The sequence below is a fragment of the Buteo buteo genome, chromosome 9 (genome assembly GCF_964188355.1).
Source record: "Buteo buteo chromosome 9, bButBut1.hap1.1, whole genome shotgun sequence".
NCBI classification, from domain to species: Eukaryota; Metazoa; Chordata; class Aves; order Accipitriformes; family Accipitridae; genus Buteo; species Buteo buteo.
In genome coordinates, this window is record NC_134179.1 from 46,242,270 (window position 1) to 46,257,434 (window position 15,165).

Sequence of the window (15,165 nt, forward strand, 5' to 3'; positions counted from 1 at the left end):
GGACTGAGACCTTCAGCTTTCCTGCCCTGGGCTCCTGTCACCTTGATGGCCAGTACGATGGATGGGGTGGGCAGAGCTGGTTTGTAAAATGAGACCAGCATGACCATGCCTGGGCTGAAATGTCTCGGTACTTATCAAGCCCTGGCTGACGTCCTGAGTGAAGGCCAAACAGGGCCACCGAACAGGGGCTGTTTTTGTCCTGGAGCCTCCTCCCTGCCTGGATAAACTCGTTAACTGAGTGAAACAAGTGGTTATGCAGGAGGAGAAACTAAGGCTTGATCAAACCTGGGTGTTGTAGATGCCCTTTGGTGGGGACTGGGGCAAAGACGCTCTGCCTGCTCGGGGCTGCTGCCCCACTCCTGGCCCCCCAAGCCGTGGGGCATCCCCCATGGGAACCTGCTCCCCGACCCGGGAGGGACGTGTTTACTCAGGCCTTTCCTGCAGGGCCTGGAGCTGCCTGAGGGGGTTTTTCCACATGCCCGGAAGGGGCGGAAGGGAGGTTTCTGTGGGGGTTTGGCAATTGTTTTTGAGGCTGTTGCAGCCCAGTGTGTTTCCCGTCTCCTAATATCTAGGGGAGGGCGAGGAGCTGGTCTGTGCTGTCCCTGCAGCCGCAGGATGCCTGTCCCTTGTCCTCCGCACCCCTCAAAAGAGGAGACGGATTCATTGCTGTTGCCGGTGCCAGCTGTGTCCAGGGGATCTTCTCCCCTTTCACCCGTTCCCCTGCTCTCTTGCACCACTCCCATGTGCAATCACAGCATTTCTGCCTGTTTCCATGGCCCTGCTTGGCTGGTTTCACGGCTCAAGGGCCATGTGGGCAGCCCTTGCCGCTGGCTGGCAGGGCAGGAGCCCCCGGCTGCCTCCATGGCCTGTGCTGGAGAGACTGGGGGGAGCCTCGGCCCCGCCGTGGAGCAACCCTGAGCTCGTCCTTCCCTTCTGCACCAAAGGAGGTGGCACCGCTGTCCCGTGCAGCCAGTCCTGGGAAGCGCCCACGACGCCCTCCTGGAGCCAAAAGAGACCCTGCACAACTTGGGCAAGCCCCTGCTCCCTGGAGGTTCACGTTTGTGCCCCCCAGCAGTGCTGCGCGGAGGCCCGGCAGCCCTGCGGGACCTCTCCCAGCCGCCGTTGTTGGCCGTTTCCCCGGCTGGGGCCCGGCTGGAGCCCCGCTGGCCCCTGCTCTGCCTGCCCCGGCGCTGCCCTGAGCCCCCCCGCCTCAGGCAGCCCTGCCCGTGCGTTCTCCGCCTCGGCTGATGCAGAACACCGAGGGTGCACAACGGCCGCCGGGTGCGAAGGCCGCGGGCGTGCGCTGGGGCCGGGGTGCAGCCTCCCCCCGGGGTTCTCCCCCGGCTCCCCGGGGCTCTGCGCCCACCCGCCTCCCGCGGCAGCGAGGCCTGGGCCCCTCGAGGTGCGGAGCACCCGCCCGCCTGCGCCCCGGGGCGAGGGGGCAGCCGGGGCGGCGGCTTGGGCCGGGTCCCGGGTCCCGGGCTGCTCCGGCCGCTGCTGGGGGCGGCCGGGCCGCGCCCCCGCCCCGGGGCACCGGCTGGGGCCCGGGAGGCCGGCGGAGCCCCGCTGCCCGGTCTCGCAGCGCTCCCTACAGGCCGGAGCGGGCCGGGCCCGGCCCGGCGGCTGCGGGGGCCCAGCGGGGCTGAACCGGCCGCGGTGGGCGCAGCCCCGGGAGCGTGTCTCGGACGATCCCGGGAGCCCGGAGCCGGGCAGCGCCGCTCCCGCGGGCTGGTGGATGCTCCGGGACCGCCGCGGGTGCGGAGCCGTCGCGGGTGGAAAACGGGATATGAAAACAGCCCGGAGCCACCGGTGCCAGCCCCGGCGCTGCCCGGCCCCTGCGCCCCGCCCCGGCGGCTCCTGCTCCCGGCGGGGGGGGGTCCCGCTGTCCCAGGCGGGAGCTGCAGCCCCGGCCCCGCCGGGCCCGGCCCGGGCACCCAGAGCGGACGGCGAAGGGGCCGCGGTGCTCCCGGTGCGCAGGCAGCGCCTGCCCGTCCCGGCTGCCGGGACCAGCCCTGCCCGCTGCATCCCCGCCCGGTAACGTCCCCGTGTCTCCCCCGCTCCGAGGGTCCGGGACCCGCCCGCGGAACCAGCCCCGCTCCCGGTACCGGCTCGTCCCCGCCCACCGCCGCTTCCGCCCCGGCCGGCCCCGCCCACCCATCGGCGGCCGGCGGCGCGGATTGGCGGAGTGCGGCGGCGCTGGGGCCGGGAGCGGCGATGGCGGCGCGGCCGGGACCGGGACCGGCGCTGGGGCTGGCGCTGGCGCTGCTGCTGCTGCCGCCGCCGCCGCTGCTGGCGGGCGCGGGGGACGCGCGGCAGGAGGCGGCGGTGCGGGCGCTGGCGCGGCGCCTGCTGGGCCCGCGGGCCGCCGCCGTGGAGCTGTCGGTGGAGGCGGCGCTGGCGGCGGGCGGGCCCGACACCTACCGGCTGCGTTCGCCGCCCGGCGCCGCCGTGGCCGTGGCCGTGACGGGCTCCAGCGGCGTGGCGGCGGCCGCCGGCCTGTACCGCTACCTGCGCGACTTCTGCGGCTGCCACCTCTCCTGGTCCGGGGCGCAGCTCCGCCTGCCCGACCCGCTGCCGCGGCTGCGGGCCGAGATCCGCGCCTCCGCCCCCGGCAGGTAACGGGGCGGCGGGGACCGGCGGGGGACGGGCCGGGCGCGGGGCCGGGCGCTGCTCACGCCTCGTTAGCCCGGGACAAGGCGCCCTTACGTAACGGGAACGGGGCCGGGAACGGGGCCGGGAACGGGGCCGGGAACGGGGCGGGGGGGCCCAGCCCGCAGCCTCCCGCCCGCTCCCCCCCCAGGTACCGCTACTACCAGAACGCCTGCACCCAGAGCTACTCCTACGCCTGGTGGGACTGGGCGCGCTGGGAGCGGGAGATCGACTGGATGGCGCTCAGCGGCATCAACCTGGCGCCGGCCTTCGCGGGGCAGGAGGCGGCCTGGCAGCGGGTTGAGTATCGGGGACGGCGGGACCGGGCAGGGCAGCGGGGCGGCCGCGGGGCCGGCTGAGCCTCCGCCGCCCCGCGCAGGTGTACCGCTCCCTGGGGCTGAACCAGTCGGAGATCGACGGGTACTTCACGGGGCCGGCGTTCCTGGCCTGGAACCGAATGGGGAACCTTCACGGCTGGGCAGGGCCGCTGCCGCCGGCCTGGCACCTCAAACAGCTTTACCTGCAGGTACCGGGGGCACCGGGGCTGCCCGCCCGCCCGCCCGGGGCAGACCTGTGCGACCCCCTGCCCCGGTCCTCCAGGCCGACACCGCGCTCACGGAGCCTTGGGGGCCGCCGCTCCTTTCCCCCAGCTCCAGCAGCGCCCGGGGGCCCCTTGCGGGGAGGTGGGGGCTCCTCTCCCCCTGCTCCCTCGCTCCTTCTCTCTCCCAGTACCGGATCGTGGAGAGGATGCGCTCGCTGGGGATGATCACCGTGCTGCCGGCCTTCGCGGGCCACGTGCCCCAGGGGGTTCTTCGGTAGGTGCAGACCCATGTGCTCACAGACCCCCCCAGGGCAGATCAGCCCTGGCCACAGCTCCCTCCCTGGTGTCTCAGCCCTGGGCCCTTCCCAGGGTCCCGCTTCCAGCCTGCGCCGGCTACACCGGGTGCTCCTGGGGCCGACTCAGCTCGCAGCCCTCCTGTGCCCTTGCCGGCTTCCCCGGGAGGCTGCCCTGTCCCTGCTGGGGCACAACCGTCCTGTCCCACTCCTGATCCCCCTCTCTGCCCTCCGGCACAGGGTCTTCCCGCATGTGAATGCCACTCGCCTTGGGGGCTGGAGCCACTTCGACTGCACCTACTCGTGTACCTACCTGCTGGACCCGGAGGACCCCATGTTCCAGGTGATCGGGACCCTCTTCCTGAAGGAGCTGATCAAGGAGTTTGGCACAGACCACATCTATAGTGCTGACACCTTCAACGAGATGACCCCCCTCTTCTCTGACCCTGCTTATCTCTCGAGGGTCAGCAATGCTGTCTTCAGGTCGATGACAGGAGGTGGGTCAGCATGCGGTGCCAGCCTGGTCACGGGGCTCTAGGTGGGGATAGCTGGAGGCCGGTGGGGAGGAGGCTGCGGGCCCCACGCGAGCGCCGAGCTGCCTGCGCTTGGCAGACCTCGTTGGCGCCAGACCCTCAAAGCCCCCTCTAAGAGGGGCAGTTGGTGGCCCCGGGGCCTTGCGGGATGCCCACCGTGCCTACGGGGCCTGCCTGGAAGGGACCTCACTGTGTACTTCTGTCCCCAGCTGACCCCGAGGCGCTGTGGCTGATGCAGGGCTGGCTCTTCCAGCACCAGCCAGACTTCTGGCAGCCGGCACAGGTGCGGGCCCTGCTGCACGGCGTGCCCCTCGGCAGGATGATCGTTCTCGATCTCTTTGCTGAGTCCAAGCCCGTCTACCAGTGGACGGAGTCCTTCTACGGGCAGCCTTTCATCTGGTGCATGCTGCACAACTTCGGGGGCAATCACGGCCTCTTTGGCACCGTGGAGGCCATCAACCACGGCCCCTTTGCAGCTCGCCGCTTCCCCAATTCCACCATGGTGGGCACCGGGCTGGTGCCGGAGGGCATTGAGCAGAACGACATGGTGTACGAGCTGATGAACGAGCTGGGCTGGCGCCAGGAGCCCCTCGACCTCCCCAGCTGGGTGACCCGCTACGCCGAGCGCCGCTACGGCGCCCCAAATGCCGCCGCAGCCAGTGCCTGGAGGCTCCTCCTCCGCAGCGTGTACAACTGCACCGGCGTCTGCGTCAACCACAACCGCAGCCCGTTGGTGCGCCGGCCCTCCCTGCACATGGACACGGAGCTGTGGTACAACGCCAGCGACGTGTACGAGGCCTGGCGCCTGCTGCTGAGCGCCAGCGCGGAGCTGGGCTCCAGCCCCACCTTCCGCTACGACCTGGTGGATGTCACGCGGCAGGCGGCTCAGCAGCTGGTGAGCAACTACTACCTGAGCATCCGTCAGGCCTTCCAGAGCCACGCGCTGCCGGAGCTGCTGACGGCCGGCGGCGTGCTGGTCTACGACCTGCTGCCGGAGCTGGACAGCCTCCTCTCCAGCCACAGCCTCTTCCTGCTGGGCCGCTGGCTGGAGAGCGCTCGCGCCGTGGCCACCAGCGACCAGGAGGCCGAGCAGTACGAGCTGAATGCCCGGAACCAGGTGACGCTCTGGGGGCCCAGTGGGAACATCCTGGACTATGCCAACAAGCAGCTGGGGGGGCTGGTGCTGGACTACTACGGCGTGCGCTGGAGCCTCTTTGTCTCTGCCCTGGTGGAGAGCCTCAACTCCGGCAGCCCCTTCCACCAGGACCAGTTCAACCAGGCTGTCTTCCAGGTGGAGAGAGGCTTTGTCTACAACAAGAAGCGCTACCCGGCCGTGCCGGCTGGGGACACGCTGGAGATCTCCAGGAAGCTGTTCCTCAAATACTACCCCAGCGCCCTGCGGCGCAGCCGGGCTGGGCCGGCGTGACTTTGGGCTGTGCCTCCGGAGCCTCCCCCAGGAGGGAGGGCAGAGATCCCGCGCCCTCCCGTGTCCAGGCTCCCACAGCTCCTGGCCTGACGGCTGCGTCCTGGCCATGCTGGAATGAAGGCACAGAGCCTCGGTGGCCCCCAGCCAGCCTGGACCCACCATTTCCCCTGCATGGGCAGGACATGCCCTGAGGGGGGCTGGCAGCCTGATGGGGGGGCAGGCTCTGCCCCAGGGACCCATCCTGTGCCACGCTCTGTTCTCAGCCCTGCCGGCCCTGCCTGGCTGCCCTGAGCCTGTGCCCAGGAAAGCTGGGCTGCCCCAGGTGTGAGCCCGGAGGCAAGGGCTCTGCTGCCCCAGTGCTCCCAGCTGGAAGCTCGGACTGCACAGAGGGACAGGGCACATGTGTCCCTGCCGCAGGGCCCTGGCTGGCGGGGGCAGTGATGGTGGAGAAGCAACCAGGGAGGTTGCAGTGGTGCGAGGGGCAGAGCAGCCCCTGCCCCCAGGGAAGCAGGGAACTGGCCTCACCCCTGGTGGGGTCCTGGGCCTCCCTGTGCCGGGTGCTCCCCACCCCATGGGCACAGCCCTGGTCACGCTTGGTGGCTGTTGTATCAAAAGAGACTTTGCGGAGTTTTCTGCAGCGTTGCTGGGGCTGCGCTCCCCGGGACAGGGTTTTCTAGGCTTTTCCCCTGCAGCTGGGGCTCAGGCAGAGCCCGGCTGTGGTGCTGCCAGCCTGTGGACCAATTAAAGGCCTGGCCGCTGAGCACTCTTTTCTCCCATCTGCGTCCATCTCCTCTCCCCAGCGCGGGACTTGTGCAAAATGGGGGGCAGAGGAGTGGTGCTCGGCCCCCAAGCCTCCATAGCAGGAAAAATGCGCTGCCAGATGCGTGCCGGCAGCCAGGGTGCCTGACACAACGCGGCACGGCTGGTGCTGGCCCTGGCTGGTGCCAACCCCCGGGGCTGTGGCTCCCCTTGTGCCCCAGAGCCTCCTCCCGCGGGGGGGTCCTGGCTCCTCGGGGTCTTTATCGCAGCAGCTGCGCAAGCATCAAGGCGCAGGGAGGTGGGTGGAGGGGCCTTGAGATAAGGCAGCAGACACAACACCCGCGGCGTGGGGCGGGGGGACCCCCGCCTCCCAGCCTTCTTAAACAGCACAGTCCCCTCGGCCGGCACTGCCTGCTCATGGAGAAAACTACGGTGCTGATCACAGGCTGCTCTTCGGGCATCGGCCTGGGGCTGGCCGTGCGCCTGGCGGCCGACACCGCTCGCAGGTTCAAAGGTAAAGGGATGATGCTGCGCTGGGGGGGGGCGGCACCCCTGGGGGTCTCCCGGGCTGGGCCAGGCAGCACTTCGTCAAGGACAGCTGGTGCCCGGGGGTGGGCTGGGGCCGGTGCTGGCCGAGCCGCTCGGCAGTACCGCTGCCCTGCTTTCTCCCCCAGTATACGCCACCATGCGTGACCTGGCCAAGGGCGAGCGGCTGCTGGAGCGCCTTGGGGGCTGCTGCCCTGACACACTGGAGGTCCTGCAGCTCGATGTCACTGACCCGTGCTCGCTGGCAGCCGCTGCGCAGCGGGTGCAGGGGCAGCGGCTGGACGTGCTGGGTACGGCTCTTCCCGGTGCCCCCACTATCCCCGGGGTGGCTGGGGGGACCTCTGTGGGGTTGCCAGCCCTCCCCAGGGCACTGGAAGCAGATGCCAAATCATGGGAGGTGCCCGCAGTCCTGGGGCTAGGATGGGATGTGTTCAGCAGGGCAGGGGTGCAGGAGCTGGGTTGGGGGGTGCCAAGAGTCACTGGCCCATCCATAGGGAAGGACCCCCATGTTCTTGTCTTCTGGCACCTCGACGGTGCCAGGGAGTGCGAGGGGGGCTCTGGTGCCTGGCTCACCGGTGCTGTGCCCAGCAGTCTGCAATGCGGGGGTGGGACTGATGGGCCCCCTGGAGACCTGCTCCGACCAAGCCATGAAGACCATCTTCGACGTGAACCTCTTTGGGGCCATCCGCACCATCCAGGCATTCCTGCCCGCCATGAAGCGCCGCAGGGCCGGGCGGATCATCGTCTCCAGCAGCATCGGGGGGCTGCAAGGTGGGACCTGGCCCTGCTGCAGCAGGAACCCCGGCACCCTGTGGCACGGGGAGCCACAAGGAAGGGACCCAGTGCTCAGGGTGCGGCTCTGCCCCAGGGCTGCCCTTCAACTCCGTGTACTGCGCCAGCAAGTTTGCGGTGGAGGGGCTGTGCGAGAGCCTGGCCATCGTCCTGCGGCCCTTCAACATCCAGTGAGTGCCGGCAGCGCCGCAGGGGGCTGCGCTCCTGCCCACCAGGCACCGGGACGGAGGGATGCCGGGACGGGGGGTACCGTGGTGGCTCACGCGCTCAGCTGAGAGCTGCCGCCCCGCTCCCTCCCGCAGCCTGACACTGGTGGAGTGTGGACCCGTCAACACCAGCTTCCTGGCCAACCTGCAGCGCCCGGACCCCGAGGGCAGCGAGCTGCAGGGCCTGGACGCCGAGACGCGTGGCCTCTACCACCGGTACCTGCGGCACTGCCAGAGCCTCTTCCACGACGCGGCCCAGGAGGTGGAAGAGGTCCTGCAGGTCAGTCCCTGTGGGATGGGGGTAAGGGGCTCCGAGAGGGGTCCGTGCCCGGGGGGGTGGCCGTGGGGCCGTGCCGGGGACGAGTCTGACCCCTCTGCGGTGCCAGGTGTTCGTGGAGGCCATCGGGACCCCCTGCCCTCCCCTGCGCTGCGTCACCACCCAGCTCTTCGCCCCGCTGTCGCGCCTGCGGCTGGCCAGCCCCGACGGCTCCGCGTACGTCCGGGCCATGCACGACTTCGTGTTCGGCCGCAGCGAAGCCGGCGGGGACCAGCCCTGAGCAGAGCCGCCGTCGGCCCGGGGGAGCCGCGCTCCGGCGCGGACCCCCCCGGCCCCAGCCCTGCGGTGTGCCTCCCGGCCGGGGCGGGGGGGGTCTCGGTCCCACCGTGTCGCCAATAAAGCCCTTCGCAGCCGCCCGGCTCCCGGCTCCGTCCCTCTCGCCGCAGCCCCTCCTCGCCCAGCAGCCCTGCCCGGGGGCTGGGCCCGGTCCCCGGGGGCTCCCCCCGCGCCTCCGCTCCGGGGTCCCGCGGCGGGGCGGCGAGGGGGGGCAATCCCCGCGACCCGGCCGCGCTCGGCGGGGGCCGCGCCCGGGGCTCGGCCCGCGGCCGCCCGCGCCCGGCGCAGAGGCGGGGGGCCGGCTCCTGCCGTCTCCTCCCTCGGCGGGCGGAGCCCGGTCCCGACGCTCGCCCGGCCCCGGGGCGCCCCGCGACCTCCCTTCCCCGCTGGCGGGCTCCGAGGCCGGGCAGCGGCCGGGCTCCCCCGCCAGGCGCGCCCGGGTCGGTTCCGGGGCGGCGGCGGCGGCGGCTTCCGGCGGGGCCATGGCGCCCTTCGCCTGCGGGCTGCTGGTGCTGACGGCCCCGCTGGGCGCGCTGCCCCGGCGGGCGGCGGCGGCGCTGGCGGCGGCGGCGGGGGTGGTGGCGGGGCCGCTGTACGTGCACCTGCAGCCGGGGCTGCGCCTGGCCGCCCCCGACCCGCGGCCCGCCGCGCCGCCCGCCTGCCCCGCGCTGCTCCGCGCCCTGGCCGCGCTCTACGCGGCGGCGGCGGCCCAGCGGGGCCTGGACCTGCGCGTCCTGCTGGGCCCCGGCCGCCGCCTGGCCCGGCGGCCCCGCGTCCTGCTGGCCGCCGCCGAGGCGCCGGGGCCGCCGGGGCCGGTGCGGCTGGGCCTGCAGCGCCTGGCCGCCGCCGCCTACGGCTGCCCGCCGCGGCTGCCCGCCGTGCTGCTGGAGGAGGCCGGGGGGGGCCCCGAGCGGGAGCCCGAGGAGGAGGAGCCCGGCGCGGCGCTCCCCGACTTCGCCGACGTGGCGGTCGGCGGCACCTTCGACCGCCTGCACGGCGCCCACCGCCTCCTGCTCAGCGCCTGCTGCCTCCTGGCCCGGCGGCGGCTCCTGGCCGGGGTGGCCGACGGCGACCTGCTCCGCCGTGAGTCCCCCCGGGGCGGCCGGTGCCGCGCCGGGGTGCGGGGGGCCGGGGGCGGCCGGCCCCGCTGCCGGTACGGGGCCGAGGGGCCGGCCCGGGGCCGAGCGGGACGGGGCAGCGAGAGGGGCCGGGGCCGCGGCCCGGGGGCCCGGCGGGGCGCGGGGGCCCGGCGGCCACGCGCCCGGAGCGCCCGGGCGGCGCTGTCGGGACGGGGTGACGGCGGGGACCCGGGGTGACGGCGGGGACCCGGCGTCCCGCCCGCGCCAGCGAGCGAGGCGAGCTGACGCGGAGCTGAGGGCGCGGCGGGGGCGAGGGGAGGCGGAGGAGGCAGCCTCCCAAAGTCACGGTCGGGTTTTGTCTCCGTCTCCCGGTCTTGCTCTCCACCGCCGCTCCGGGACCCGCGCCTCGCTGAACGGACCGCTTTCTTGCTTCTCCCCGCGGGCACCCGGCAGACAAGGTCCTGATGGAGCTGATCGAGCCGTACGAGCTGCGAGCGGCGAAGCTGCGTGAGTTCCTGGAGGACGTGAAGCCCTCGCTGCATTACGACATCGTGCCTCTGGTCGACCCCTACGGCCCCTCCGTCACGGACCCTGACCTGCAGTGCTTGGTGGTCAGCGAGGAGACCCACAGAGGAGGGGAGGCCGTGAACAAGAAGAGACTTGAAAACGTAATGCCTGCGCAGGAGCCCAGTGGGCTGCCCCTTCCCGCCCTCTCGCCCCTGCCTGCCGCTGCCCATGGGCAAGTCGGGTCTCGGTGAGCAGCTGCGGCTGCTCGGTGCCACGGCCCGGGCTCAAGAGCAGGATGCCGGTGTGCGCATCTGCCGGCACCCCCCAGATGGGTGCTTTGCGCTGAGCTGTCCTGGCCACGTGCGCCCCAAGGGTGGCGCAGCAGCCTCTGCGTGCGGCATCACCCCGGGCGGGCGGAGGGTTGGGGTCAGACGGGCAGCTCTGTGGGCTCCCTTCCCCTCTTGGCTGCCGGGAACGTGCCCCTCGCAGGGACGGAGCTGCCCCGTGGGGATGCTGGGGGCGGCCGCGGCCTCATTTGCGCTATTTCGTTCAGGTCTTGACCTCCCGCTGAGCCCCCTTCCCTCCGCTGCGGCTGTCAGGGCTGACGGCCCTCAGCGCTCTCTTCTCTTGCCAGGGGCTCCCTGAGCTGGCTCTCTACGAGATCCTGTTGATGAAGGACCCCGAACACAGTCAGAATGAGGAGGAGAAGATCAGCTCCTCCAGCCTCCGGCAGAGGCTGCTGGGGACGCTGCTGCGGCCCCCGCGGGTGAGGGGGATTGCTCGGAGAGCCGTGGGCTGTGATGGGAAGAGAGTGCCTGGGAGGAGGGGTGGCAGCCTTGGGAACCGAAGAGCCAGCTCCTCTCCCTGCTGCAGGGGGACGAGTTGCGGAGGACTGCCTGACTGCTGCCTGTACTGGCCCCCCAGCAGGAGCAGGCCCCTGCTCTGCAGGGCCAGGACCTTTCACACCCATCTCCAGGCCGGGTAGTCGGGATCCTTCTCCAGCAGAGCCCACGTCCTCTGTCTGCTGGCAATGGCTTTCCTTCTTCCCTTAGCAAGACCCTGCCTTGCCTTCGCGCCCATATGTGATCGGCTTGACTGGAGGAACCGGTAGTGGGAAAACCTCCATCGCCAAACTCCTGGGGCACCTGGGAGCGTTCCTCATCGACGCTGACAAGCTGGGCCACGCCGTCTATGTCCCCGGTGGCCCTGCCTACGAGCAGGTGGTGGCAGCCTTTGGGGCAGGTAGAGCCACCGAAGACTGCAGGGAAGACTGGGAGGAGGAAGAGGAGGGAGGGGTGTGCCATCATCCTAGCGTCCCAGGGAGCTGTCCTGGCCTGCGCTCTCCTTCCCTCCCCGGGGGTTTTGGGCTCCACACCACCCAGATGGGGCTCTGTACCTGATTCGGTGATGGTTGGCCCCAAGCGGGGCAAACCACTGCTTTCCCGAAGTCTTGCACATCCCACACCAGAGCTACTGTAAACTGGCTGGTGTGGAAGGCTAAACTGGGCTGCCGTTTATCTAGGGAAAGCTCTTCCCCGTCCTTTTCTAGAGTAAGGTGAAGAGCTGCCAGGTCAGGTCCTACAGCTCCTTTCTGGGTCCCTTTGAGAACCCTGTGCTGAAATCCTTTCACTCTAACCTAGGCTTGCCGCAGGGAAGAGTGTGGGATTAATTCTTCCCAAGCCTGTTCTGCTTCTGTCTTGCAGAAATCTTGAATGAAGATGGGACAATTAACAGGAAAGTCCTTGGGGCCAAAGTGTTTGGGAACCAGGTAAGAGCGGCACAGAGACTGCCAATATTTAATCTCATGAGCAGGGAGCTCTCCATCTGTGCTGAGGATTTTTATTTTTCAGCCCTTTGAGCTGATGATGCCTTCCTGACTGTACTTTCTGGTAGTGATGCACGGACAGCGCAGGACACAGAGATCCCATCTCTGTAACTGAGTCAGCAGCCATGCTGGACAGGCTCCTCTCGCCCTGGCAGCTGCTGCTGCCTCCCCATCCTCATCCCCTCTGTCCCACGCTTGTCCTTTACCCAGCTGGACATATGCAGAGCTGGTGCTCTCTGACCCTTGTGTGGTTTGGGCTTGTACCCTGTGAGGCTTGGTGATGTGGCAGCCAAACCTGACCCTCTGCGCCTGGCTTTGCTGGCCAGGCCGGTGTTCAGCCTTTTGCTCAGGTCCTGCGGGCTGCCTCAGCCCACGCATGAAGGCAGCTCGAGGGCTTCCCCCAAGACAGACGGGTCACACGTGGATGCTGCTGCGTGGAGAGCTCGCTGTGCTGTCGGGGGGGTCTTTGCAAAGCACCTCTCGCAGCAGAGACCGAGGTTCTGCTGTGCCTGGCAGGGCAAGGAAAATAATAGTAAAAAGAGCCTTGACCCCGTCAGCGGGCATGGGAGCCTCTGGCCCGCGTGGAAGTTTTCCTTCCTTGTGCTTAGCGAGCAGGCGATGGGCTGGGTCCATCCCCTGTGCTTTAGCAGGTTCTTTCTGGGTGCCCCCTGTGACTGCCGCTGCCACCAGCGATCCTCTTGTGGGCTGCCCAGGGGTTCTGAGGGCAAGTAACTGAATCCCATCGTGGTCCTTTCTAGGAGCGGCTGAAGAGTCTCACGGACATTGTGTGGCCTGAGATGGCCCGGATGGTCAAGGAGCAGATTGGGGAGGCAGGTGCTCAAGGTAACTGGGGCAGCTCCCATCGTAGCACAAAGGTGGGAGTTGGGTGCATGGTCTTGTGCAGCACACCACGACCCAGAGCCACCGGGAATCTGCTGCTTTTGGCAGCACCGTGAATATTTTCGACGCTCAGACACCCCTATTCTCTGCTGGGCAGCTTGCTGAGGATTTTCACTTGGCACATCTCTGAGCAAACCCCTCCACACAGCTGGGCTGGCAGCTGGGACAGGCTTACATCAAGCTTCCTACTCTGAAGGAGAGTGGAGGTTGCTTTCTCTTTCCTACAAGGCTGTCACAACCCAGACTGGACAGACCAGGGAGTCGTGTTTAATTTGAAATTCCCTCGGGCTAAATTAAGGTGAAACGACACCAAACGATCAGTTAAAAGATTTTATTTATGACAGAAGCAAATGGAACTAGGGAGGCATGGTAGTAGGTGGCAGGGTTTCTCACAACAGGAGTTGGCATAAGACTACTTCTGTAAACCATGTAACCATATACATCAATTCAGGGAATAAGGAGATCCCTCCCATTGAGTCACAAGGTTCAGAGCAGACCCCCTTGCTTTCCAGACTCCTCCTTAGAGAACGGTCTAGGGGCGGCTGGATCCACTCTTGGTCTCAGACTTGGTCAACGGTTTATATCTTGAAACGGATGAGGTGTAGAGATTTGGAAAAGGAAAGAGAGAAAAGAAGACAGAGAGAGAAAGGAAGAGAGAAAGATTTCACCGATCCTGGGCCCAGCATTGGTTCAGTCAGCCGAGGTGTCCAGTCCCGGTGGGCTTGCGCGCCCGGGGCTTCAGTTTGTGTCCTTTTATCATCCTTGCCCCTCCTTTGGGCGGGCACCCGAACTTGTCAGGTTAATGAGCAGTTTGTGAGCTTTTGGGCTTGGGGGTCGTTTGTGGAATAACTTCTCCTTCCCTGCAGACACAGCCATTGTTTGATCTTTGTATAAGAACAGCTTATCACAACAGGGAGCTGCACACCCTCCAGCACGCCGTCCCCCTTCTGTTGCTGATGTCTGAGCTGATGGGCTTTTCACCTTGATTCCTTGCTGTGTAGGGTTTGTCTTTAAGCAGAACTTGCCCCACTGCAATGTTTGAGGCATGAACTCTTTCAGTCTCTCACAGAGGCTTCAAGTTCATTTTTGGTGTAGTGCTTTAGCAGCGAGTCTGCTCCTTCTGGGAGCAGACTTTTTCCAGCTCTTGGAAGGTGCTGTTCATAGCTCTAGAGGCATTTGGCTGAAGGCATTGGCTTGCCGTGCCTGGGAGACCTGCCATCCCAGGTGTGCCCTTTAAGCAAACACAGCCTTTGCCTGCTACTCTCTTTTCCACGTGAGGTTCTTTGGCTCAGCAGTAAAGCGTCTGTGCTGCCAGTTTGCAGGAAGGTGTGACTCTGCGAGCATAAGTGGACGGGCTGGGTTGGACAGCAAGGAGCAGTCGCGCCGCCTTGCGATTGCCAGGTAATGAGGAATGGCCTCGTTCCATAGGAAAGGCCGTGTGCGTGCTGGATGCTGCCGTGCTGCTGGAGGCTGGCTGGCAAGACATGGTCCATGAGGTGTGGACGGCCATCATCCCAGAGGAGGAGGTGGGTGATGCCCCTTGGCCCATCGCTTGCTGCTGGGGCTGGTTCCCGGCTTCCCCTCCAAGCAACTGAGTGTCCCCTCTGGTCCTGCCAGGCTGTCAAGCGCATCATGGCCAGGGATGGGCTGAGCGAAGAGGCTGCTCGCAGCCGACTGCAGAGCCAGATGACCAACAGCCAAAGGGTGGAGCAGTCGCAGGTGGTGCTGTGCACGCTCTGGGAGCCGGATGTCACCCGCAAGCAGGTGAGCCCCAGGCTGGCTGCAGCACTGGGGTCTGTCACAGGTGGCAAAGGGGCAGGCAGGTGACTGACGTGTGCCAGAGGGCTCAGTGCTGTGCCCAGGTCACGCATGGTGTGCTTGGGCGTGCTGCTCACCATCGAGGCTGCCTCTGTGCACGGCCATGAGGGACGAATTCGGGGATGTAAATGCAGCAGGGAAGGGGCAGGAAGCATGGGACCCTCGCGTAAGACTCCTGCCCCTGCCGTGGTGCCGCTCGCCTTGTCCCCGGCTTGGCTGCGGGCTCTGAGGTGCTGCCCCACGTGGGCTCTCTGGCAGGTGGAGAAGGCCTGGGACCTCCTGCAGCAGCGCCTGAGCCAGGAGCACAGCCTGTGAGGGGGTCACGCTCCTCTTGGCCGTCACGTGCCAACCCTGTGGATCCCACACCAGTGGGATGGGAGGCGAGGGTCCATGTCCTGGCCTCGCACGCCAGCAGTGAGCCAGCCGTGCCGGGGAGGAGTGCAGCGCGGGGCCTGAACCCACCCACCCTGTCCAGCCCCGTGGAGGGGCCGGGGGTGTCCTGCCGTACCCTGTTGTTGGGGTGGGGGGGCATTGCAGCGGCTCCTCAGGCCAGAGGGCTGAGCCTGCACTGGAGCCTGGACCTCCCTGTGGGACAGTAAAGAGCCTTCTCCCTCCGTAAGTGTCTGTCTGCTGGTCCTGTCCCCTGTACCCCCCAGCCCACCCAACAGCTGGCTCTCC

At 68.0% G+C, this 15,165-nt stretch overlaps 3 protein-coding genes across 4 annotated transcripts; all 3 read left to right on the top strand.

Moving 5' to 3' along the window:
• Nucleotides 1-2,164: 2,164 nt before the first annotated feature.
• NAGLU (N-acetyl-alpha-glucosaminidase) lies at nt 2,165-6,208 on the top strand. Its single transcript, XM_075036595.1, has 6 exons — nt 2,165-2,615; nt 2,801-2,948; nt 3,029-3,175; nt 3,379-3,464; nt 3,724-3,980; nt 4,226-6,208. Exons 1-6 carry the CDS (start codon nt 2,215-2,217, stop codon nt 5,440-5,442), a joined length of 2,256 nt encoding a protein of 751 aa, XP_074892696.1. The 5' UTR covers nt 2,165-2,214; the 3' UTR covers nt 5,443-6,208.
• A 113-nt stretch (nt 6,209-6,321) lies between these two features.
• Nucleotides 6,322-8,558, top strand: HSD17B1 (hydroxysteroid 17-beta dehydrogenase 1). 2 transcript variants are annotated; one of them, XM_075036598.1, is made up of 6 exons: nt 6,322-6,715; nt 6,876-7,037; nt 7,339-7,518; nt 7,616-7,709; nt 7,842-8,025; nt 8,132-8,427. In XM_075036598.1, exons 1-6 carry the CDS (start codon nt 6,619-6,621, stop codon nt 8,300-8,302), a joined length of 888 nt encoding a protein of 295 aa, XP_074892699.1. In that variant the 5' UTR covers nt 6,322-6,618; the 3' UTR covers nt 8,303-8,427. The 2 variants fall into 2 exon arrangements, with proteins under 2 accessions (XP_074892699.1, XP_074892698.1); XM_075036597.1 differs by having other exon boundaries at nt 6,876-7,518; nt 8,132-8,558.
• Nucleotides 8,559-8,694: 136 nt separating this feature from the next.
• Nucleotides 8,695-15,101, top strand: COASY (Coenzyme A synthase). Its single transcript, XM_075036596.1, has 9 exons — nt 8,695-9,441; nt 9,891-10,105; nt 10,579-10,710; nt 10,997-11,186; nt 11,648-11,712; nt 12,528-12,612; nt 14,098-14,195; nt 14,287-14,433; nt 14,746-15,101. The coding sequence occupies exons 1-9, from the start codon at nt 8,841-8,843 to the stop codon at nt 14,800-14,802; spliced, it is 1,590 nt and encodes a 529-aa protein (XP_074892697.1). The 5' UTR covers nt 8,695-8,840; the 3' UTR covers nt 14,803-15,101.
• Nucleotides 15,102-15,165: the final 64 nt, after the last annotated feature.